The sequence below is a fragment of the Megalops cyprinoides genome, chromosome 6 (genome assembly GCF_013368585.1).
Source record: "Megalops cyprinoides isolate fMegCyp1 chromosome 6, fMegCyp1.pri, whole genome shotgun sequence".
NCBI classification, from domain to species: domain Eukaryota; kingdom Metazoa; phylum Chordata; class Actinopteri; order Elopiformes; family Megalopidae; genus Megalops; species Megalops cyprinoides.
The window spans coordinates 830,102-853,133 of record NC_050588.1 but is presented as its reverse complement, the minus strand read 5'-3'; the positions used below and the strand labels follow the sequence as shown (position 1 = coordinate 853,133).

Sequence of the window (23,032 nt, the reverse complement as noted above, 5' to 3'; positions counted from 1 at the left end):
GGAGCTGTCGCTGCAGCTGCACTTGTCGCCATCTTCCAGGTGTTCTTCTACCTTTGGCATTTTGACGGCAGACTAGAACACTTCAGAATTTAGTTTATTGCCAAGTAGGTTGCCCCAGCAAGGAATTTTTTTGTATGATAGTGCTCCATACAAATACATCACTAAGTAAAATGAGTAATAAAAGTAATACAAGTACCGAAAAACAAACAGGCGTATATGCTGCCCCTGTCAGGTCTGGAAGAATAACATCCTTGATACCTACGGTACTGTAGAAAAACGAGTAGCGTCACGTTTTCAGGATTTTGGCATGGACTTGGTACTGAAGCATCGGTACCTACGGTACTGTAGAAAAACGAGTACCTTCACGTTTTCAGAATTTTGGCATTGGTACCGAAGTATCGGTTCTCGTGATATCCCTAGTGCCCAGCAAGGGGGATGTTAATCAGGACGGTAATTGGTTGAATCTCATGGGTTCTGATGAAGTCTGTTGCCGTCTCTCAGGCTTATGGTCAACCTCACCCAGCCTGCACTGCTCTGCTTTGGGAAGGTCCCAGATGACCCCTCTTTCCGACATCACTTCCTGCAGGTTGTGTCCTACCTGCAGGCTTACAAGGAGGTGGGTGTGTGTAAAATGGTTACTGTTGCAATTGTGGATTAAATGTCTAGTTTGCAGCTCGAAGTGGTGTGTCAGCCTGATGCTAGTTCAGGGGTACTCTTTTTACGGTTGTTCAGTGTGTAATAGCTTTAATCCCATTCCACAGGCATTTGCCAATGAGAAGGTGTTTGGTGTGCTGAGTGAGACACTCTACAACCTACTGCAGCTGGTGAGTTAGCCAAGATGTACAATTTTAGTATGTAGAGGACTGGGAGCAGGTATATATGTGTGCGTGTGTGCGTGCCCAGTACAGTTATCTATGTATGTGTTGTTAGGACTGGGAGCAGAGGCAGGAGGAGGATAATCTACTGATCGAGAGGATCCTGCTGCTGGTGAGGAATGTGCTGCATGTCCCTGCTGATCCTTACGAGGAGAAGGTGAGCATTCCAGACAGGAACTTACTGTCCTCACTTCCTGTAACCCTACTCCCTTATGTAGTTTCAGTCACTGACAAGTGATATGTAAAGTAAAGAGTAGACTTCAATACTTTCTACTTAAATATTCTTTGTTTTTGGTTCCTCCTTTCTTTTTCTTACTGTGAGTCAGCAGATTGCCTGTGATGTCCTCTCAAGGTTTCTGTTTAGATAAATTTTCATCCATCACAATGACAGACAGGGTTCAGAATATTCTGTCATTGTGAAATTCTCTCCGACATCATTTTCATAGGTCAGCAAATCATTTTTTATTAGTATCAAAGAAAGTATCACCAGAAAGATGGCATGTTACAGCAAGCGATAGTGTGGACTATGGTTCTAAAATGCATAAAACAATGAGTCAACAGCAATAAATGAATCCAAAACATTTATTAAATAATAATTTTACTGTAATAATTTTACTTTTTACATCAATATTTCAAAATTAAGTGGAAAATAAAAAAAGGAAAGCTACTGATTTGGAAAATCTTGATTTTGTCCATAAAAATGACAGATGGGTTGAAAAATTTTCCATCAGAGTTGACCAGATGGGATAAACAAGCGATAAATTTCGGTTTATGGAAACACGTCTGCTGTGTGTGTCTGTGCCCCCTGCCTGTCTCTGGATGCGGTCAGAATGTGGACGACGATGCCAGTGTTCATGACAAGCTGCTGTGGGCCATCCACATGAGCGGCTTGGATGACCTGCTGAAGTTCCTGGCCAGTGCTCAGAGCGAGCAGCGCTGGAGCCTGCACGTGCTGGAGGTCATCTCCCTCATGTTCAGGGACCAGGTCAGATCACGCCCCTCGCACACGCGTCATTTATGTCGACCATTGTTTTACGCGTGTATTCCACACTTAGACTCAGCTCGTGTTGTATGTGTTACGTTGTGTTTGTTCCACTGCAGAGCCCTGCTGCAATGGGCCTTTGTAGTGGATGAAGTTTATCTTCAGTGGTAAAGATATTGGGAGTCTAGCAGCCAGCCTGTCTGTACCTCATTAGAAGACTTGGTGTCTGATCATGTCATCTTGCCTGATTGCACATGCTGTGGGACTGTAACACGAGAGTGTCTGAAACAGTATGATCATTGTATGTGTGTGTGAGTGTGGGGGACAGTCTGATGAGTGTGCGTGCGTGCGTGTGTGCATGTACACGCACGCACGCATGGGACTGTAAGATGAGTGGTGGTGTGTGAGCGCTCTCAGTGTGTCTTGCTCCCCCTACAGACCCCAGAGCTGCTGGTGAGCGCGGGTCAGACTCGCTCTGCAGAGGAGAAGCAGAGAGATGCCCAGGAGCTGGAGGCTCTGAGGCAGAAAGAGCAGGCGGAGAAGAGGAGCCGCACTCTGCAGAGGGGAACCAGGTATAGCATAACACACTGGCACAAAGTCTGTACTGAACCTGCTACACTAACCCTGTCTCTGCAATGCTGAACCTGCTATACAAACCCTGTTTCCGCAACACTGAATCTGCTGCGCTAACACTGTCTCTGCAGAACTCAGTCTGCTATGCTAATACTGTCTGCAACATTTCATCTTGTACACTACCTCTACAGTAACTTTCACACTGCAACACAGGCTATATTTACACTGATACTGCAACGCCAACTCTACACTGATGCTGCAGCACTAAAGCAACACTAACTACACTTGCACTGATTCTACATTAAGTCTACTTATGTATTGACTTGGCAGTGACTGCTTCCAACCCATAGATGTTTGTGTTGTGGTATATTGGCACCACAAATGGAAGCATTATCTACAGTAACAGTACTTCTCTCACTTGGTCTCTCTCCCCCTTTCTCTGTCTGAAAGGCATTCTAGGTTTGGCGGCTCATATGTGGTGCAAGGGCTGAAGTCCATCGGGGACAAGGACGTGATTTACCACCGGGGCCTCCACAACGTAAGTCTCTGCCTGAGCCACGCCATCCATGGGCCTGCCTGCATGGAGTCAGCCACAGTGCACACTCAATCACAGACACTTCAGCAGAGAGCCGTGAGCCCTGAGCTGTGAACCCTGATCAAGCAAAAAAACTAGCTTTTTTAAAACTGGAACTAAGCCAACATTTCAGATGGAAAATGTTTAGTAACTTTTCAGATTCTTAAAAATGGGGTAAAAAATTAAGGTCCTTCTCCTAGAAATGGGTAAATTGTTGGGGTGCCTCTCTTGGAATAGTACTGGAATCATATTGCTGTAGCACTGAACCTCTGTTCGAGGCTGTAACTCAGAAAATATATATTTTTCACACTATTGAGCAGTTTTCTCATGTACTGTTCAGTTACTACACTACCAAGGCCATTGTAAGCTACTGAAAAATAAATACTTAGATACAAGATTACAAGATAAGGGTCCATCTGAAATCCGAGCACAGAGTTAGTTTCCAAGCGCGTGTGGTCGGGCCTTTTTAAGAAAAGGCAAGAAGGCTCCCTTTCAGGAAGAAAGGGGAGGTTGGGCTGTTCCCGTTGTTTCCTGCCCTGTCCGGTCTGCTCCCCACTCATGACTGCCGTGTGCTTTCCCCCCACAGTTTAAGAACTACACCCATGACGTGGGTAAGGAGGTGCGTCGGATCCCGAAGCGGCAGCTCCACGTATGCGACCCCGAGGGCCAGCGCCGCTCTGCCCTCAACGTGCGCCTCTTCCTGCGCGAGTTCTGCATCGACTTCCTGGAGAACTGCTACAACCGACTCATGTACCAGGTCAAGGTGGGCGGAGCAATCAGATTCTTATACATCCTGAAAACAAAAAAATGTAACAGCAGAGTGGTCGCTACGATGGTTAGTCTTTTGGTAACGTTGGATGAGTGTGGCCTCAGCCCTGTGGAATGGAGGGGAAATGCAGGGGGATTTTGGTGGAGAGTGGGAGTGGAAATGATTGAGGTTGGAAATGTAAGGAGCGTCCTGGGGGGGGTGTTGAAGGCTTGTGATCCTGAGCTCTTCCATTCCTGTGGATATCCCCAGGAGGGACTGATGCGGGAGCAGGCACAGCAGCATGATGAAACCTACTACCTCTGGGCGCTGAGCTTCTTCATGGCCTTCAACCGGGGCCACAACTTCCGCACGGACCTCGTCTCTGAGACCATGTCCATCCGCACCTTCCACTTCATGGAGCGCAACATCACCAACTACTACGAGATGATGCTGACAGACCGCAAAGAGGCCACATCCTGGTCCCGCAGGTGAGGGAGGACTGGGGGAATATGGTTTTGGGAGGGGATTGGGTGGATTTTATTCTGTTTTGGTGACGATATGGAATTTATTCATGTGCAGTGCTGGGTTTGAGCTTCTTGAGCCATTACATTTACTGTTGTAGCAGTCTGGGGAAGAAAGGTCTCTGCAAAATGTGCTTGGACCTTTCTCTTTGCGAGCAGTCTGATTGTCTGTTGTCACTGACTTGTCTAAACACGCTCGTGAGGTGTTATCAATTTTTGTCCCAGGATGCACCTGGCCCTTAAGGCCTACCGGGAGCTGCTGCTGACTGTGAACGAGATGGACCGGTCACGAAACGAGAACATCCGTCAGAGCGCCAACGTCATTAAGAGTGAGAGCCTCCCACTTTCTCCCCACGTCCTTGCCATTTCCTCTCTGCTTTGTCCTCACTTCCATGGGCCCTTCCATTGTACTTGGCCCTCTCTCTTGTCCCATGTCCTAATGCTGTCCATTTTGTTTTTCCTCCACTGTATTCTCTGTCTTGTCGTTTTAATGCCCCCGTTGTCTCTGCGCCAGGCAACATCTTCTACCTGATGGAGTACCGCGAGATCTTCCTCACGCTGTTGCGCAAGTTTGATGAGACCAAGCAGCCGCGCTCCTTCCTGCGCGACCTGGTCGAGTCCACACACCTCTTCCTGCGCATGCTGGAGCGCTTCTGCAACGGCCGCAACAACCTGGTGGTGCAGGTGAGGGCCTGTGGAGAGGCACTGGCTGAGGATGGAGCCCTGAAGATGGTGGTGTTTAACACAATTATGTACTGGACAGCTTTCTCATGTACTGTTCTCAGTTACTACGCCACCAAGGCCATCGTACATTTGTAATAGCAGACTGCTAGTTTTAACTACTGTGGCTTATTTCTCTGCCTTGGTATTCATGTATGTGTACAAGCTGTGGGTTTTTTGAGTTTTCTTGCATTTGTGTGTATGGTAATTTGTAATAACAGTCATAATGATAATGTAAATGACATGGTGAAGTGCATAAGTATGGTGTAGTGGAAACAAGCAGGGTTCATAGCCCAGAGGTTGCGGGCTCAAATCCCAGACGGGCTACTTCTGTTTTACCCCTGGGCTGAGGTGCTTAACCTGCGTTGCCTCTGTAAATACTCATGGATAACAATGTTGAAGTTGTAAGCTGTGTGAGCCTGACCCGTGCCCTCTCTCTCCACTACAGAAGAAGAGGGTGAAGCGCAGGAAGCGGGGGCAGAAGCCACGCCCACAGGTGGAGAACACTCCTGAGGTGCTGGAGGAGACCTGGTGGGTGGTGTCCGAGGAGCTGAGGGCAGCGGGGTTCCAGGTCAGTGAATCCCCTCATTGCAGAAGATATGTAGCAGCCATGATCTGACACTGGAGTTTCCTTAGCTACAAGTGTTTTTTTGAATTGTAGTCCTTTAATAAAAAAAAAAAAACATGTCCTAATTCCTGCCTTATGTGTAACATGGTTAAACTGTAGGCTTTATCAAAACTGCAGGCTTTACCAAAGCTGTGTAACTACAGGATTTGCAGAAACCATATATGAAGAGTATAACTCTTTGGAAAAGTATAGAAAAGGGCCAGATGTATGAAAACCCATGAAACGCAAGACTGCTCTTAATGAGCTCCCAGCATTTTCCACTTGTTACTGGCATCTTAATGACTCACTGTGGGGAAAAATAAAAATTTTACAGGTTACAATAAAAATGATACAGGTTTCTGTATCAGACTGAGACTGAGGTGTGTAGTTTCTGTATCAGACTGAGACTGAGGTGTGTAACTGTTAATTAAAGTGATTTAGAAAAGTCTATATCAAAAGATTTTTTTCCTGCAATATCTACAGTATGCCATTGGGTGTAGATTGATTTATTCTTAGTCAGGATCACTCAGCCCATCATTTTGAAGCTTGAAGGTGTTACTTTAAAACTGCTTATCTCACTGTGACTGCAGTTGTCGGAGTCTCTGATGGAAGGAGCTGTGCCGTTTGATGCCGCCTCTGAGACGCCACCGGAAGAGCAGCGTGCAGAGGCCATGGTGCGGGTGCAGGATGCTCTGCTGTCCAAGCGGGGGCCGGAGGCACTGGGTCTGCTCCGCGTGGCCAGGTGAGCCCCTGTAACCTCACCTGCGTGGGACTGGGGTTCCTCTTTACAATGCAGATGCACAGGGCTGCAGCCTGTGTTCCTAAACATGCAGTGTCACGGCCTGTGTTCCTTATACACACAGCGTCACGGCCGGTGTTCCTAAACACACAGTGTCACGGCTGGTGTTCCTTACACACAGTGTCACGGCCGGTGTTCCTTGCACACACAGCGTCACAGCCTGTGTTCCTTACACACACAGCGTCACAACCTGTGTTCCTTACACACACAGCGTCATGGCCTGTGTTCCTTACACACACAGCATCACGGCCAGTGTTCCTAAACACACAGTGTGACGCTTACACACAGCGTCACGGCCTGTGTTCCTTACACACACAGTGTCACGGCCTGTGTTCCTTACACACACAGTGTCACAGCCGTTGTTCCTAAACGCACAGCCTCATAGCCGGTGTTCCCAAACAGACAAACTCCTTCGTGCTATACCTGCTGGGGAATGGAGGCAGACAGCAGATATCTTAGAGGGATCACTGTTGGTTTTAGCTGAAATCTTTTCAAATGACATCCCTGTCAAAATGTAAAAATTTTAACAAGAAAAAAAATTAGAAAGGCACCTAAACATGGACTGAGCTTCTACTGAGATGTTTAAAAAACAAACGAGCCCTGGTATCTTCTTCTCAGTTCCTGTAATGGGGAAATGTGGTTTCTCTGCTCCTGAGGCTATTCTGAGCACGTTGTTTGCATGTCAAATAAAGTGTGAGGTAAAGAACACCATGAAAGCAGAGCTGCTCTGAAGTTTCATGTCCCTTTAAGAGTGTGTGAGGCATCCCACAGATGTAGACTGTTTGCTTAGCAGTATTTGTGTCCCTCCCAACCTCATTTCCCCCTGCAGGGAGGTGTGGCCAGAGGGGGATGTCTTTGGGTCAGCTGATGTGGGGCCAGAGGAGGAGCTACAGCTACTGAAGCAGATCCTGTTTGCCAACCTGCCCAGTAAGTCCCGCTGAGTAGAGTGTAACGCTTTGACCCCAATGCGCACACGTCTTGGCCTCACACACTCCCATTATGATGGTCCCATGGGTTCACACAGCTAACCAGAGGTGGATAATGCTTGAAAAAACTTGCTGAAAAATCTGAATGGGACCTGCCCCTGCCCTTAACATAGTAACTATGGAAACAGAATATTTGTGTTTGCAAAGCAGGAGACTTTCGCTCCATTGGTGTTACGATGAATATCCAAGAGAGCATTCTGACATTGTAGGGAAAAAATTTATCCTTTTCGCTATTCTTAAACTTAGAAGTTTTGCTGAACACAACTGTAAATACAACATCCAAATGGATGAAGTGATTTAAGTGTTAGTGGCCCAGTCAGGCATTACTTATTTTTGAACAGTGGTAAGCTGACACATCTGTAATCACTAATACATGAATGTAGATGCTAGCAGATAGCCATGGACATTCGGGAAAGCTTGCTGTGGTATCACTAATACATGAAAGCTTGATGCTAGTAGATGGCCGCAGACAGTCTGGTTAACTTGTTAAGGTGTCAGTAATACATTAAGGTAGATGCTAGCAGATAACCATGGACAGTTCTGACTAAATTGCTGTGTATGATGGCTATTTAGGATTGTGAGCTTGTTGATTACACTATATTGATAAATATGGCAAGCAGAAACATTAACTCTGTATGAGCCGGGTAATGAGTCTGACTGACAGCACACTGTGGTTGTGTGGTGTGGTTTAACAGTAAGCACTAGATGTTGTTATAGCCGTGGAGAATGAGGCCAGGTGTGTAAAGCAGAGATAGTAGAGAGCCCTTAGCACTTCAGCAGAAAAAAAGGCCCTGGGGAACTACACTGGGCAAATGTTTCCTTTCACACTTCAGAGTGGATGATGTCTGTGAATACTGTTTTGCATTATGTATGGTTACTGACCATAAGCCTCAGCCAATCTGTCCTCGCACATTGTTCTGTTTGTGTGCAAAACAGCACAATGGAAGAGCCTGCAGTGCAGAATGTGTTTTTGTTGGTGTGTGCGTGGACAGGGGTGTATATGAGAGCACAGTGCACTTCATTGGTTGATTGATTGATAGGGCCAAGCTCAGACCGGTCTGCTGTATGAAGATGAGGAGGGTGGGCTGGAGAGGCTGGAGGAAGAAGAGGAGTTGGAGTCGGTTCACGTGTCTGAGACAGAGTTCAACTTCCTGGACTACGTCAAACGGTGAGAGAAGAAGTGAACAAACAGCTTTAACAGACCTCATGTCAGCTCACGACACTCAAATCCTTGTGGAAAGTTTAGAGCAGGGGTCAGAAACCTTTTTGACATGAAGTGCCAGTTTGAAATGTTCTTGTTAATTAGTGTAGCATATCAACATCAAGTGTGTATATTAAGTATACGGTTCCTTTGTCTTTCTGCTTTAATAGATACACTGCTAGCATAGACCCCAAACATTGAAAAGCCTATGCCCACTGAATAAAGAAATGAAATAAATTATTTCGAATATTCTTTTATTATACAAACTGCACATGAATGCCCAATCAATTAAACAATATTTATTTAAATAAGACATTATAATTAGAAGAAATTAATCCCTTTAAAATATTTTTTTCTAAACCAGAGGTGCCCAAATTCTTTCCTATGAAGTGCCAACAATCTGGATGGAGGGCTGCAGGCCAAAAATAAATGTTGATGTTATATGAAATTACATTAAAATGTGATATATTTTGTAGAAAATTAACATTCTAAATCTAAAAATAAAATTTCAAAATAATAAAAACACTAATCTGCTTAACAGTAGGCTAATTTTATTAATTTGCAGCGATGATTGTCAAAAGCATAAAACATCCATATGCTTCTTTTTGGGAGCATAAACATATTTAAAAGAAAAGACACCTTTCTGACAGAAAGTGCATACACCTCAAGGTGCTTTAGAAAATAAAGTTGAAAACAGCCGTATTGTCCACCTTTGTGATCGAGTGGAACTTTGACTTCAGCTTGAAAAATTGACAAAAATATAAAGTTAAACATCACAGTGACAGCTGAATGACAAATCAATATTGGATATTAAGTTTACATTGAGCAACGTTTAAGTTACACATCATCACAAAATGTCCCCATATGGTAGCTAATGAGCCACAATATCAAAACGTATTAACGAAAATGTGCTTCTCATTCACAGGGTCACTCGGAACGATTTGGTAATTTAGTTTTATAGTAACGTTGGCTTTCTAATAACACCAGCAACAGATTATTGGTCGGAAATACAACAGAATCCGCTAACCTAGGCTGCCAGGTTTGGCATAATTATTTTGCCTAATTGGTAGTGACTTTGCACTGACTTGTGTGACTGAAATAGGAATAGTTTGCTTTCCTTACTGAGATCGGGTCAAACTAAACAAAATAAAGCATGCATTTTAGCCATCAATTTCAGCACTCGTTCCTGCACAGAAATAGCTCCACAGTTTGTTTCCACGGTTAACAGTTGTAAGTAAACACTTGGCAAAGTGGTGTTTTAGTGCTTTTTCCAAAGCGAACCTTGTCGGGAATCAGTTTTTATAGCATGTAACACGATTTCGGCTTTTTATGTGACGTCACATGAAATAAGACTGGCAACCCTGTCCAAAAGGCCGACTGTAGTTTATCACAAAGACACGCTTCTTTAGTGCATTTTATTTCCTATACAACCAGGGTTCGCTACACCCTTGCCCTTTTCCGCTCATTGGTGGAATGTCAGTTTTAAGGGGCACGTCATCTCATCCAGAAGAACGTGGTGGCGGGAGCTAGCTGAAAACTATGAGAAGTTTAATAATGCTAATGAAAACATAATGAACCATGTAAAATAACACGCGCTATACAGCATAAAAATAAGTTACGTGGTAAAGGGTTAAAAAAAATTAATTAAAAATCTTCTCTCGCGCACTTATCGCCAGCGTGCCAATGATTATGCTGCCGCGTGCCTAAGGTTGCTGACCCCTGGTTTAGAGGGACAGTGGATACCTCTTCAACAATGAAACGAAGACTATATGTCATGAAATGAAATTTATGAAGCATTCTGTGGAAGGGTATGAAGGGTTGCTAATGCATCTGAATGGGGGCCCTGGCAGGTTTGCCAGCCCCAACATTGTGCGGCCGTACCTGCTGCTGCTGAAGTCCTACTCGCAGAACAGCAGCCACACCAACCACTGCATCGCGCGCATGCTGCACCGCCTGGCTGTGGACCTCAAGATGGAGGCCCTGCTCTTCCAGCTCTCCGTCTTCTCCCTCTTCAACAAGATCTTGGAGGACCCTGCGGCTGTCGTGTATAAGGTACGGGGAGGGGGCTCCACCTCCCACAGAATGCAGCCCTGGGTGTTGCTTGCGACACCAATTTGGAAGTTTTACCTGTGTAGATGCAGGGTACCACATATTTTGCAGGGAGTGTCTTTAGTAACTTACTTACATTTTTAGTGCAGAATCTGCTCTGAATTCCTATTTGTTGTTCCTACCCATTTAATATCTACCCTTTGAATTGCCACTTGAATTCTTACCCACTGAATTCCTACATAATGAATTTCTGACCCTTTGAATTTCCTGCTCACAGCCCTTGAATTTGTGCGTCCCTTGCCAAGGTGGTCGAGTGATGTGTAAGTGTATCAGTCTGTGTTGAAGAGGGATTTCTGAGAAACCCTGCAGATCAGTTTATGCATGAGGCTCTTACATTCTTGCCCTCTGTGCCCCTGCCCAACAGGAGCTGGTGCACTTTTGCCAAGTTTGTGCTGAGCCGCTTCTTTGCCCTTGCGGCACGGAACAACAAGGTGTACGTTGAGCTGCTGTTCTGGAAGAACGTGGGGGCGGTGCGCGAGATGACCGAGGGTTATAGTAAGCCCGGAGAGGGGAACAAGTAAGCATGCAGGGCTGTGTGTGCATGCGCCTGTGTGCAGTATTAGTATCTGCACGTCCTGTGTATGTGTATGATTAAATGTAGAAAACTTTAATTGAGGTGTAATGCGCATGTCTCTCTCTCTCTCACTTGCACTGTTCACTTCTCCAGAGGGGGAGCTAAGAAAGCGAAGTGGACGCCAGAGGAAGAGGAGGAGCTCCGCCGGATTTACGCAGAACACCGTGACTCTGGAGGTGGGCTTCAATCAATCACCATCCAAAAAACAATTACAGATTACTGATAGCTTCAGCAGAGGTGAAATCAGATGTCCTACAGAAACGCCTCATGCAAATTAAAATACCATATAAATGATATGTACGAAATATAAGTAATATTGATTATTTGTTTAACAAAATGATAAATGAACAAAAAAACCCTCATGTTGATGAGAGGAAAAAATGATTTGTAAAAGTTTGTAAATTTGAAATTTGTAAAGTTTCCCATAATTCCCTTAGTGGCAAGCAAAGATATAAATTCCCGTAAGACCTCACCTTTCCCTTCTGCTGTCATTTCTGCTCAGTACCAGACATCGTGGAGACAATACTGCTGTTGCTCAGCAACAGCTCTCGGACGCGGCGGCAGGTGGTCACTCAGATGGTTGCCATGGGACTGGTAGACAGTGTAAAGGATCTGAAGAAAGAGAGGTGTGACTTTCACCTGGTCATGACTTGGAAACTAATCTCCAGATATACTGGCAGTTCGTTCCTTAGCTTATTTTAAACTCATTATTATTCTCAATTTATTTACACCTTATCAGTTGTGATTGCAATAGATGAGCCTTATATAAATTGAGAAACATTATTAGTACTTTTTTGAAGATTTTTTTTTTTTTGAAGACATCAGGTTGTTATAAAGTTATTGCTGTTTTCTTGCCCATTGACTTATGTTTGAGAAAAACAGTTTAAAGGAAGTGGTGAATATGTCCATTCTCAATACCAGTTTTGAGGTATAACATGTCACTAATTTAATGTCTGCCCCTAGTCATTGAGCTCGTATTCCATCATTAACGTGTAGCTGTCATTAACTGTGATCTCTTCACTTTGAATCAGGATGTGACTATGATATATATAGTATATGTATTTTCGAGTGTCATTCAAATACAAATTAATTGTAAGAATAGGGGGCAGCAGGACTGACTGATGGGCTCTGGTCTCTCTGCAGGAAGGGAACGCGCATCGTCCTTTGGACAGAACAGCAGGAGCTTGAGCTGGAAACGCTGTTTGATGAATACAAGAACACAGATGGTGAGTCTCAGTCTTGGTCTTGTTTTCATGAACAGGAAGTAGAGGAAGCTTAAGATGAGGAGGGTTCTCCCTCAACAGCACTCTGAGAGTCAGCTTTACTGTCATTTGGTGTTTACACTGCCATTATTCTCTCATAACACTGCCGTCACTCATTCAGAACACTGTTATCATTCACATAGAACACTGCCATAATTTCATATGTTTATATATAGTTAGGAAATGAAATGCTTGGTGGGGAGGGCTGATGTGTTGAGGTTGTCCTGAGTGGCAGCGTTGTGTGTCTGCAGACGTATTGGGGAACATCCTGAAGAGGCTGACAGCACGGCGGTCCCGGGCACGAGTGGTGGACAAGCTGCTGAGCATGGGGCTGGTGACTGACAGGAGGGAGCTGTACAAGAAGAGACGTCGCAACGCCCTTACCAAATCCACTGGCATGGTGAGGGGACGGAGCCAGGGAACAAGGGACCGATCCTACTGAGCCTTGTGGTTCATGTTGGTTCAGTCTCCCAAACTGGACCTGTACTGAGTTTATCCAATCCTGTACTGAGACTTGTGGTTCATGTTGTGTTAGCCTTCCAAACTGGACCTGTACTGGGTTTATCCAATCATTTACTAATCCCTGTGGTTCTAGTTGCTTTAATCTTTTGATTGGACTGCTCTCAGGGCAGCTCCTGCAGGTGCACTTATCCAAAGTGATCCTCAAAGCAAATGTACATGATGGCATATAATAATTCCTCATGGACGACAGCTCACACAGAGAATGTCAGGCCACGTATGAACGTGTAACTGTACCTCAGGCAGTGATTCAGTAACAGAAAGCGATCAGAAGTGGGAAGGGCCTCATGCTTGTGTTTTCCTACCCAATCCCATCTTCCGCAGACTGAAGAGGAATTCTTCTCCAACATGGTGGGTGGGCAGCAGCAAGAGCCCTCGGATGAAGAGGAGGAAGAAGAGGAGGAGGAAGAGGACTCTGAGGAGAGCAAGGATGAAGGAGAGCAGGAGAGGCCAAAACCGCGGGGTAAAGAGAAGGGAAGCAGCACCAGGGAAAGCGCAGGGGAGAGAAACGCCACTGTGGGAGCCATGGTGCAGGCCCTGCGACAAAAAGGTGAGGGAGTATGCCTTTATTTGCAAACCCTGCCCACAACACAATGCTGCATTCTGTTCGCTTAAGACTTTACTCACAGACCCTGACCTTGACACAGTGTTGATGGCACAATAGGAAGTGCTGTGGTTCTTGAGAATGGCTTGCCTGTTGTTGAGAGTGAATTGCCTGCTTTCTGTCTGGAAACAGGAATGTCAGGACCTCTGCTGTGGCTACAGAACTGCCTGAATAGAGCAGCAGATGATCGTGAAGAAGAAGGTGAGTGTGTGTGTCTGTGTCTCCATAATGTGTTTGTGTTTGTGTGTGTGTGTGTGTGTGTGTGTGTGTGCGCGTGCACACACCTTGTGCTTCTGGTAAAGGTGCTAAACAGAGACAAAGTGTCACTACATTATGCACTGCATTACAAATCACTTTTCCTGTGAAAAGATCGGCCATATGGTTTGTCACCTTCACTGAACATTTATGGAGGATGACACAGACATCTCAACATCAGTAACGACCCCCCCCAATCCACAGGTGTGTCCCAGGCAGTGCCGCTGGTCCCACTGACAGAGGAGAACGAGGATGCCATGGAGGTGAACGCCTTCCAGAAGCTTCTGTGCAAACTGGGGGTGCGAGCGCCTGCCAATGAGCAGGTGGGTGTGGCTGCGTAGAACATGTTTAACGTGATGAATATTATGTGGTATATTTGATGTCATGTATACTGTATGGTATATTGATATATGATGCATATTGTGTGATGTACTGTGGTTTGTGATGTGTACTTGGTGGCATAGATTACTTCTGCTTGATTGAAGTAGAGCCCGAATGATATAGGATTTTTTTTAAGATACCGATGACCTAGAGTAAACGCTGCTGTTGAATGCATCTAATACTACACGACTGTCTGCAACAAGAACTTGCGACTTTGGTATTTCACACTACACGTTTGAAAGAGAAGCTATAGATAACTTTTTTGGCTACCAAGTCATGGTAGATACTTGTTCAGCTCACGTTTATTTATGTGTCCTCTCTGGTTCAACCCTTTTCACACATAACTTATTTTTTATGCTATGCGCGTGTTATATTACATGGTTCGTTATGTTTTCATTAGCGTTATTAAGCTTCTCATAGTTTTCAGTTAGTATTTGCTGTATTTTTTAGAGTTAAATCGCTGTTTCCTCAAAGCTAAAATTAGCTAGAATTTCTCCAATCTAGTGTTCTAATTGCACCAGTTTTAGCATACACGCTAAATGGCTAATCACACCGGTGTGACCGTACACACGAAAGAGTGAATAATTTTCAATGCATCAACCGTAACTACAGACCATGCGAGTCGCAGATATATTTACCATATCATCATTCAGGTAGAATAATGTTAAATGCTATAGTTTTAACCGCTCATTAACAGTAGCAGTCTTCCACTGATAAACATGGCATTAGCTACCTTTGTGGGTAACCTAATTTAGCAATGGACAGCGTTATAAGCTGCTGTAAGCGATGCTGCCAGAGAATTTTTAGAAGTTATGAGGGACAAATGATAGGACCGTTGTTTGTTTACTCGCTAGAATTGCCAGACTGTTTCATAAATAAACCTACAATCAAGTTTGTCAACAGCTTGGCCCACACCACTCAACTACGGTAACGTTAAACGTAATTTTGATGTTTGACTGACGGTACCGGTTTTCACGTTACTGCAGCAAAACCAGGCATGGCTGATATGAACGGTGTCAGGCTTATTTAGGCTAAGAGGAGAAGTGATGGGGATATTTATTATTATTTAAGTAATGTATTTCACGTGACAATTATCAGTTTACCACGAACACAGATGATCTCAGTCAGGGGCTACTCTGCTAAACTCTGCTTGGGTCAGCTGATTGTTGTGATTTGTGGCGTTCCAAACACGTGTTGCCAACAGTGGAGTTGCAGTGGACAAACTATGTAACAACAACACTCATAACATGGTTGAAGGAACCATCTTCCATCTCTCCGTTTCTTTTTTAATTGTCATTTATCGGCCGTTATAAACGGCGATGCTGATTTTTCTGCAATTAGCTCACATCGGCTGATAATATCGGCACGCCGATTTATCGGTCGGGCTCTAGATTGAAGTGTTCTGTGTGACTGCGTGTTGGAATCCAGGAATCTTTCTGGAGAATCCCAGCCAAGCTGACCCCAGCACAGCTACGGGCAGCAGCCACCTCTGTGTCGCTGAGCCATGAGGGGGGCGCCCAAGAAGGCACAGCTGAGGACCAGCAGGGGGTTTCAGACAACCCAGAGCAGAGGGCACAGGCTCTCCGGGCACTACTGCTGGCCCGCAAGAGGAAACGCCCGGCGGCTGGAGCCAACGGTCAGTACACACAGATACACAGTTCACACACACATACCAAAAAAATATACTATAGACTCACACTTTTAAACTGTGCTTCCACTGACCCACCTTAGCTATAGGTCAGGTATACCCAAAGTGAGTTGTTTGAAGCATTTACACAGCAAAGTAACCCAGGCAACCAGTACAACAACCAATCCCTGATACAGCACAGGATCCCCCCCAGAGCTCAAGCAAGCCAAGAGGACACAGACATGTTTATCATGCGTAAAATACCATAGAGAGAAAGTGTCTCTAACACTGAGCTAACTCCTATCTCTGCAGCACAGTTTGTATATCATAAATCAGCAGTGTAGCATAGTGGCAAGGAGCAGGACTCGTGACCACAAGGTTGCTGAGTTAATTCCCTGCTAGGGGCACTGCTGTTGTACCTTTGTGCAAGCTGCTTAACCCACAATTGCCTCTGTAAATATCCAGCTATATAAATTGACAAAATTGTAAATTGTTCTGGATAAGGGTGTCTTTTAAATGACAGTAATGTAATGTAAATTAGTCACACTGGGAAATACACATTTTCCTCCCGTGCTAAAGGCCAGATCTGCTCAGTTAACCATCCCTTTTTCATGCACTGTTCTTTGTGCATTTCTTTACTTCCCCTGGGCCTTCTCAGGTTTTCCATTCCCACTGTGAAACACACTATGTCCACTCGTTTACCACAGTATGCTTGTAAAAATACTCAATAACAACACATTTGATTAGTTATTTGTGAGACCTACTTGCTGTGGTCTGTTGTGATCCTTCCAAAACAGAAGCATAAGTAATTTGTTCCTCCACCATTGGCTGGTGGGCTAAAGGACCGATTTCGGCTTATTTGCTGACAAACGCCACACAGGCCATCTCAGGTGGTACCAGAAATGTGCGGATGGGAACACGACTGTATTGAGAGACACACACGTAAATCTGACATTAATTGTATGTGATGGTTTTTCTCTGTCCCTCAGAAGAGCGCTCGGCTGGGGAAGATCTTGCTTCTGACAGCAAAATGCCAGAGTGAGTGTCTTGTATGTCTACCCATCTGTCTGTTCAAGCGTCCCTGTACTGGCCCATCTGTCAGTCCTTGTGCCTCCAACCAGAGGATCCAGACTCCTGAAAATGTCAGAGGCAGGAAATGGCACTGAAAAACAGCAGTCCCCTTTCCACTTTTGAATCAGACAGGTCATTTTATCTGGAGGACATTAAATATTCAGAGAAGCTGAGTTGGCCCTCTCTGTGAGTGCAGGCCAAGCCCTCCAGCCCAGGCGTTGCCGGTTTGAGTCTGGGCTTTGCCACTGGCTGATTAGGTTACTGGGGTGTCATCACTGAGACAAGGTGCTGCTTCTGCAGTGGGCACTGTCCCTCCTGAAATATGCTGTGTGGCTTACAGTGTGAAGAACAGCCATTGGCCACAGTTGCGAGGGGGCATAGCTGTGAATCAAGTCTAACACATACCTGGTGATTGCACATACTCACATATTTGTGGAAAAAGAAGCTGGTTTTGGTTGGGGGCTTTTATGAAGAAGCAGTATTTGGGCATTGGGTGACAGACTCCAGAGCCACAAGGAGACAATGTTGGACCCCTTTGTCACTTATAATTATTAAGTATTATTACTGTTATTAATCATTCACTATCGTTATTATTTTCCTTTTGCAAGAGCTCAGGAGGAGAGTAAGACATCGGCCAAGCGAAGCCGAGTGCTGGACAGTGGTGAGGAGAGAGGTACTGTCCCAACTGGACCTTAGCTGTAACACCATCGCATTTTCATTATACTGTACTGTCCAATTTGAGAGCACTTTCAACATATAGGCATATAAACATATAAATATATAAGCAGTGACACTTACCTAATTGGTTAACATTAACTAACTGGATAGCTAACTTGTCATCACATGTTCAAGATGCAAACTAATTCTGTGGCTGTGTGTGTATTGAATTTTTGCAACTGTACCACCGTACTAGTATTGATTCTTTTACTGCCCTGGTTAAGGTTCTAACACACCTGTCCTGATTGTTCCCATTGTAGAGGAAGACTCCATGCAGAGTCATGGGGGTGATGTGAACCCTGATTCGGACGATGAGTCGCAGTTTGTTCCTGCGAAGCGCAGACGGCAGAGGGCACTCATCGATGAAGATGAAGAGGAAGACTAGGGCACCGTCCCCTGCTGGGGGCAGAATTTTAACTGGAGGAACCAGAACTCTGGGAGAAAAGATACACACACCATCAACCTGAGAGTTGCTCCCCATCCGTCCTCCAGCGGACAGCCCAAAGGGGACAGGGGGAATTAAGGGCTATGTGGGGACTCCAGATCAGTCTCAGCTTCTCACTCATAGCAGAGAGGCTGATCCTGGATGAGGGGGCCAGAGGCATCTGTAGGAGCACAACAGACAGATGCTGAGATGAGCCAGAACTGGCCGATGGCAGCAGATTGTAGGCAGGTCTGTTTAGATTCATTAGCATTTATGTTTTTTTGTTGTTTGGTCTGATTTTTATCTTCTATGTAAAAATAATACGATGTTGTTTTCTTGTTTTGTGCTGCAAACCACCTCTGGGTGGCCCTGAATTCATAGTTGATAGTATGAATGGCATTAATAAAGTGCCAAGGAGAGGGAGACAGTTTTATTCTTCATTCCATGACACACAGACCAGGCAAAAATGTGAATTTGAAAATGGCAAATTGCAGATCATACATTCCATGAATGAACCAGCAGCAGCTGTGTCCCCTGTTTCTTAACAACATTATTCCCATACATTTTTGTCATAAAACGAGTGGTGTCGCTCCTACGATCTTGTACACAGTCGGTACTGTATATGACCTCTAAATGGAGCAGGGCCCCCTCAGTGATTGTTACTTCTTATTAAAACATTTGGAGAGGGTGTTTTTTAACTTTCCAATGTCAATTGTCCTTTACCATTTATACAAGTTCTTTAATGTGTCTGTGTTTTAAAGCACTAACCATCCAAATATCAGGATTGTTAGCCCCTTGCTATTGGACTGTCTTACCTTATAATTCGATGGTCTTGGTAAGGTTGCAGTTTATGACTCTTTTTGAATGATTGAACCCCACAAGGGGCAAGGTTGTTGTGGTCCATGTGAGGGTTTCCAAGGTCTGAAATCTTTTATTTGTCAGTGTTGCAGTTAGAGCTAAGAGTTTGTCCATGTTAAGTCAATAAACCAGATTATAAATATTAAGCAATGTCTCATTTACTTGTGCATTTTTCTGGTGTTGTGTTAGGCCAGTGTGTTGTGTTACCTTTAAGCCCTGTCTCATTGGTAGTGGATGGAAGACTGACACAACAGGACCAGAGTTAATAACTCTTCAATGAAACTGAGCTGGTAAATGATGTATAGCTGTGTTTGAAGTGGCCCTGTAGCAGCAGTGTTAACCATTATCTTGAGAGTGAAAAAATCCATTTTCTTCAAACCTGTTCTAGGCCTAGATACGTCCAGTGTTTCATTCGAGCGATAAAACTGATGACATACTTTCATGTGTCAGCATTGATGTGTTAGTAAATATCCCAAATACCAAAACGTATTTTGTTCCATTTACCAGATGCTTTTATCCAAAGCGATTTACATAGGTTACAGTTCTTTACAATGTTATCCATTTATACAGCTGGATATTTACTAAGGCAATTGTGGGTTAAGTACTTTGCCCAAGGGTACAGCAGCAGTGTCTCAGCAGGGATCGAACCGGCAACCTTTCAGTTATGAGTCCTGCTTCTTAACCACCATGCCACTGCCGCCGTTCTGATAAAGAAGCAGATCCCATGTTCGTAGCAAAGTCAGGAAGGTTTATTTGCACAGCTGGCTGTGGGAACATCAGCATTGAGCAGAAGTTCAACAAGTATAGCATTTCCTTCTTTTTTGTACAGTTACATTTACATGTGAGTTATAATGACCAGCGGGGGTGCTGTTTCTGATTGGTTTTGTGGAGCTGTGCATAGCTGAACAGCTCCACAAAATTTCCTGAGCCCTGTAACCTAATTGGCTCCGTAAAGTTCACAAGAGGCTCCGGTCGGATGTAGCTGCATCACTTTGTATTCGAATACACATCGCTTGTCTCCAGCCTTTGTATTCGAATATACATTGTGTGTGTCTGGATCAAACGCCATGCCGTTCCACAAAACTGCCTCCCAACAGATTTAGATATCAGGTAATGCTACCTTTGGTAAAAGGGTGGTATTTGTTTCTGTCAGGTTTAGTGTCATTAAACCTTTGTGAACATACCTCACTGTCTCGGTTTTACTGCTGGAGACTAATTCCAAGTGATTTTTGATCTCTACTTAAATTTAAAATTTCATGCTGCCAAACTGAGGTTTGGTTTAACAGCAAAATTTAATATTCTACCCTATCATGCCCCCTGGTACCACTAGAGAGCGCACATTACTTCTGGTTGTACTATTTGTTAAATCTTATTCACAGGCATCAGCTCAGAACAGGTGCCTTACAGATCCATTGATCTTCATGTGATGTGGATGCTTTAACTATCATTAGTGTCCACTGTGAGCTCATCCAAGTGACGCAGAAGTTCATGCATCTGCACAGCACCTGCTATAATTGTGTGCCTGTGAACAAGCAGATGGTGTGCACATGGCCATAGAAAATCTATTCATTCTCAGGTGACTCAAAGGCTGTTATTCCAGAAAAAGGCAGGTTAACATATTACAATGGACATGAACAGTAGATGTGGTGATGAGGGCTGGATGAGGATTTTCTGATAAATCCAAGAAAATGGCAGTAGTGGATGGACATACTTCTGTTTCATGCAGCCTTTGAAACAATTTCTCAGCCTTAAAACCATATTTGTCCTATGAGCTAACACAGGAATCCCATGGCAAAATCCTGTACCCCTGTCCATTTCCCAGACTCCTGAGTGGAGCAGCATGCTCCCCTCTTCCACCTCCAACAACTGTCTCCTGCTGTCTCCTCAGACCCAGTTCCAGAGGATGCAGAGTGTGGGAAAGCATGCTGTGCGCATCTCTCAAGCATGTGGGCCAGGCCCTGTGCGATCCCCACCTTTCCCTGGTTTGGCTGTCCCCTTTCACCACATCTGGACTGCTTTAACCACTTCCTGTGCGCAGCATCCAGTCACACGCCCCACCCCCCATTCCCACAGGCCTCTGAAGAGTGACAGAATGGCGGGGGAGGGCTGTAAAACAAACAAAAACGGGTGTCCAGCTCAGATACAGATACCAACGCAAAGCAACCCACCCCTGTCTTTCTGTGCATCTTAAATATGAATTAAATTAATACAAAATATCAATGCATCACAAAAACCAGGAAACACCAATAGATCCCAAACTGATTCCCCTGGAAACTTATCAAAACTCCATAGCGTGAGTCTTGCCCTGACTGGTATATAGACTGTGAAGTCCTTTTCCTAACAATAAATGCACTGCATTTTTTCATTGTGCGGGTGGCAATATAGTGGCGTTTTGACTAGATGCGAACATTCCCTACCTTACCTTTCCCATGTGTTTGTGCGTCATGGACATAATATGAAATAGGAATATTTGGGGCAGATGGCCAGGTCACCACCTAAAATTGGTCTGGTGGCAGGTTTAATGAAATTCATTGATTTAACCATGCAATAGGCTCTGAAAAGCTAAATAACAACACAAGACTACGGTTTCAAAATTAAATTATACATTTATTTCACAGCAGTGGTGAAGCCAGTATTAAACTTGAGTGTCCTCGCACAGTTTAATACAACTGCCCCTCGTGGCGCAGGGTGCGGACACACTGGTTCTGTGTGCGCTTATTCGCATATAATAATAATAATAATAATAATAATAATAATAATTACTATTACTAATAATTATTATTTTTGCCTCTTTTAAAATCCGACCACTTCTTCACCTCCTCCACCGTTCGCAGCTCTGGTGAAACTGCATTCGTAGCAGTCACCATTGTTAGCCACTCCGCATTTTTCCGTCGATTTGAAATGCCGCTAGTCTGGCCTCCAAAAACGACATTTGTTCTCCCCACCACTTCATCAACCATCACCTCTATCTCCATGTCCGAATAATTTCTTTTTTACGTCCTGCCACAGATCCTCAACATCAATCTCTGCATTTCACTCAGATTTACCTGGGATCTTTATGTGCTAATTCGACTAATTAAAGGTGTGTCTCGGTCCGTATAAGAACAATTGTGGGAGTGGACGTTAAGCGCGTTCATGTGCACATAATATCACGCTATTTCATGATCAGATTTATGAAGACAGTTAGGCGTCCGTGGTGTTTGATAACTCTGAAAAAAAACCTCTGTAAACAAATCGTGGGATTGTGCGTACACATGATCCTACGGCAAGTTATACACAAAGATTGATACATATGGCCCAATGTCTTCCAGCTACGTGTCACCTCCCTGCTCTTCGTGCGGGAGGCACGTGCGTACCAGGTGCACAATGGCTAGCTACTTCTTGTTTACCCTCACCCTTCACATAGCGACTCCTAGCAGATACATCGGGGAGGATGATCGCTGAGGCGAAGAACATTAACTGCGCGGCATGTCCGTTTTGGCTTAAGCTTAAGCTATAAAATAAAAAGCACTCTTCGGAAAATGCACGCAGCCAGTGGGCAGAATGACGCCACTCCCGCGAAAGGGAGAATGTTTCGGTTTACAGTGCAGGTTGTCGCTGGCAGCGCTGGCCTTCGTTTGACCCACACGGAGCCTGACCACACTGTGAGGAAATCTTAGGGCCGTGATTGAGGAAGTGCTATATGAACTCTCCCAAGACTGCGTACTTTCTTCCGAAGGGAAACGGAATACATCCTTCACATTTGCGCAGTTTTAGACGTCTTCTGATGTGATGTAACATGTATTTTAGGATTTTAGATCGTCTGTTTTACTGGGAACATTGCAGCGTCAACCCCCCACCCACCCGCAAAAAAAAAAAAAAACATTCAGGTTCCACCTTTTCTTTCAGTTGGTGTTCAGACTGTTGTATTGTGTGTGTTCAAATGTCCCAATTAGAAACAGGCAGTAGAACACAGCTTTATTCAGGACCAAGTGGAACAGTGCCCCCCTCTCTCTCCTCGCAAACCGTCCAACAGATTCTGAAATATGCCAAAATTGAATCCAGA

General features: G+C 44.6%; 1 protein-coding gene across 1 annotated transcript in view; it reads left to right on the top strand.

Annotated features, from left to right (window-relative positions):
- timeless (timeless circadian clock) overlaps nt 1–18,536 on the top strand; it is a 31,629-nt gene extending 13,093 nt beyond the window's left edge. Inside the window, 28 exon segments of the mRNA XM_036531677.1 lie at nt 502–616; nt 762–824; nt 931–1,032; nt 1,705–1,860; nt 2,296–2,429; nt 2,881–2,968; nt 3,591–3,767; nt 4,023–4,240; nt 4,499–4,602; nt 4,788–4,957; nt 5,442–5,564; nt 6,191–6,342; nt 7,229–7,326; nt 8,433–8,553; nt 10,437–10,638; nt 11,060–11,068; nt 11,070–11,212; nt 11,363–11,445; nt 11,772–11,895; nt 12,413–12,495; nt 12,783–12,931; nt 13,375–13,600; nt 13,787–13,855; nt 14,114–14,232; nt 15,719–15,926; nt 16,907–16,955; nt 17,597–17,661; nt 17,966–18,536. Of these exon segments, the coding sequence (XP_036387570.1) occupies nt 502–616; nt 762–824; nt 931–1,032; nt 1,705–1,860; nt 2,296–2,429; nt 2,881–2,968; nt 3,591–3,767; nt 4,023–4,240; nt 4,499–4,602; nt 4,788–4,957; nt 5,442–5,564; nt 6,191–6,342; nt 7,229–7,326; nt 8,433–8,553; nt 10,437–10,638; nt 11,060–11,068; nt 11,070–11,212; nt 11,363–11,445; nt 11,772–11,895; nt 12,413–12,495; nt 12,783–12,931; nt 13,375–13,600; nt 13,787–13,855; nt 14,114–14,232; nt 15,719–15,926; nt 16,907–16,955; nt 17,597–17,661; nt 17,966–18,090 (3,475 nt within the window). The 3' untranslated portion in view covers nt 18,091–18,536.
- The last annotated feature ends 4,496 nt before the right edge of the window (nt 18,537–23,032 follow it).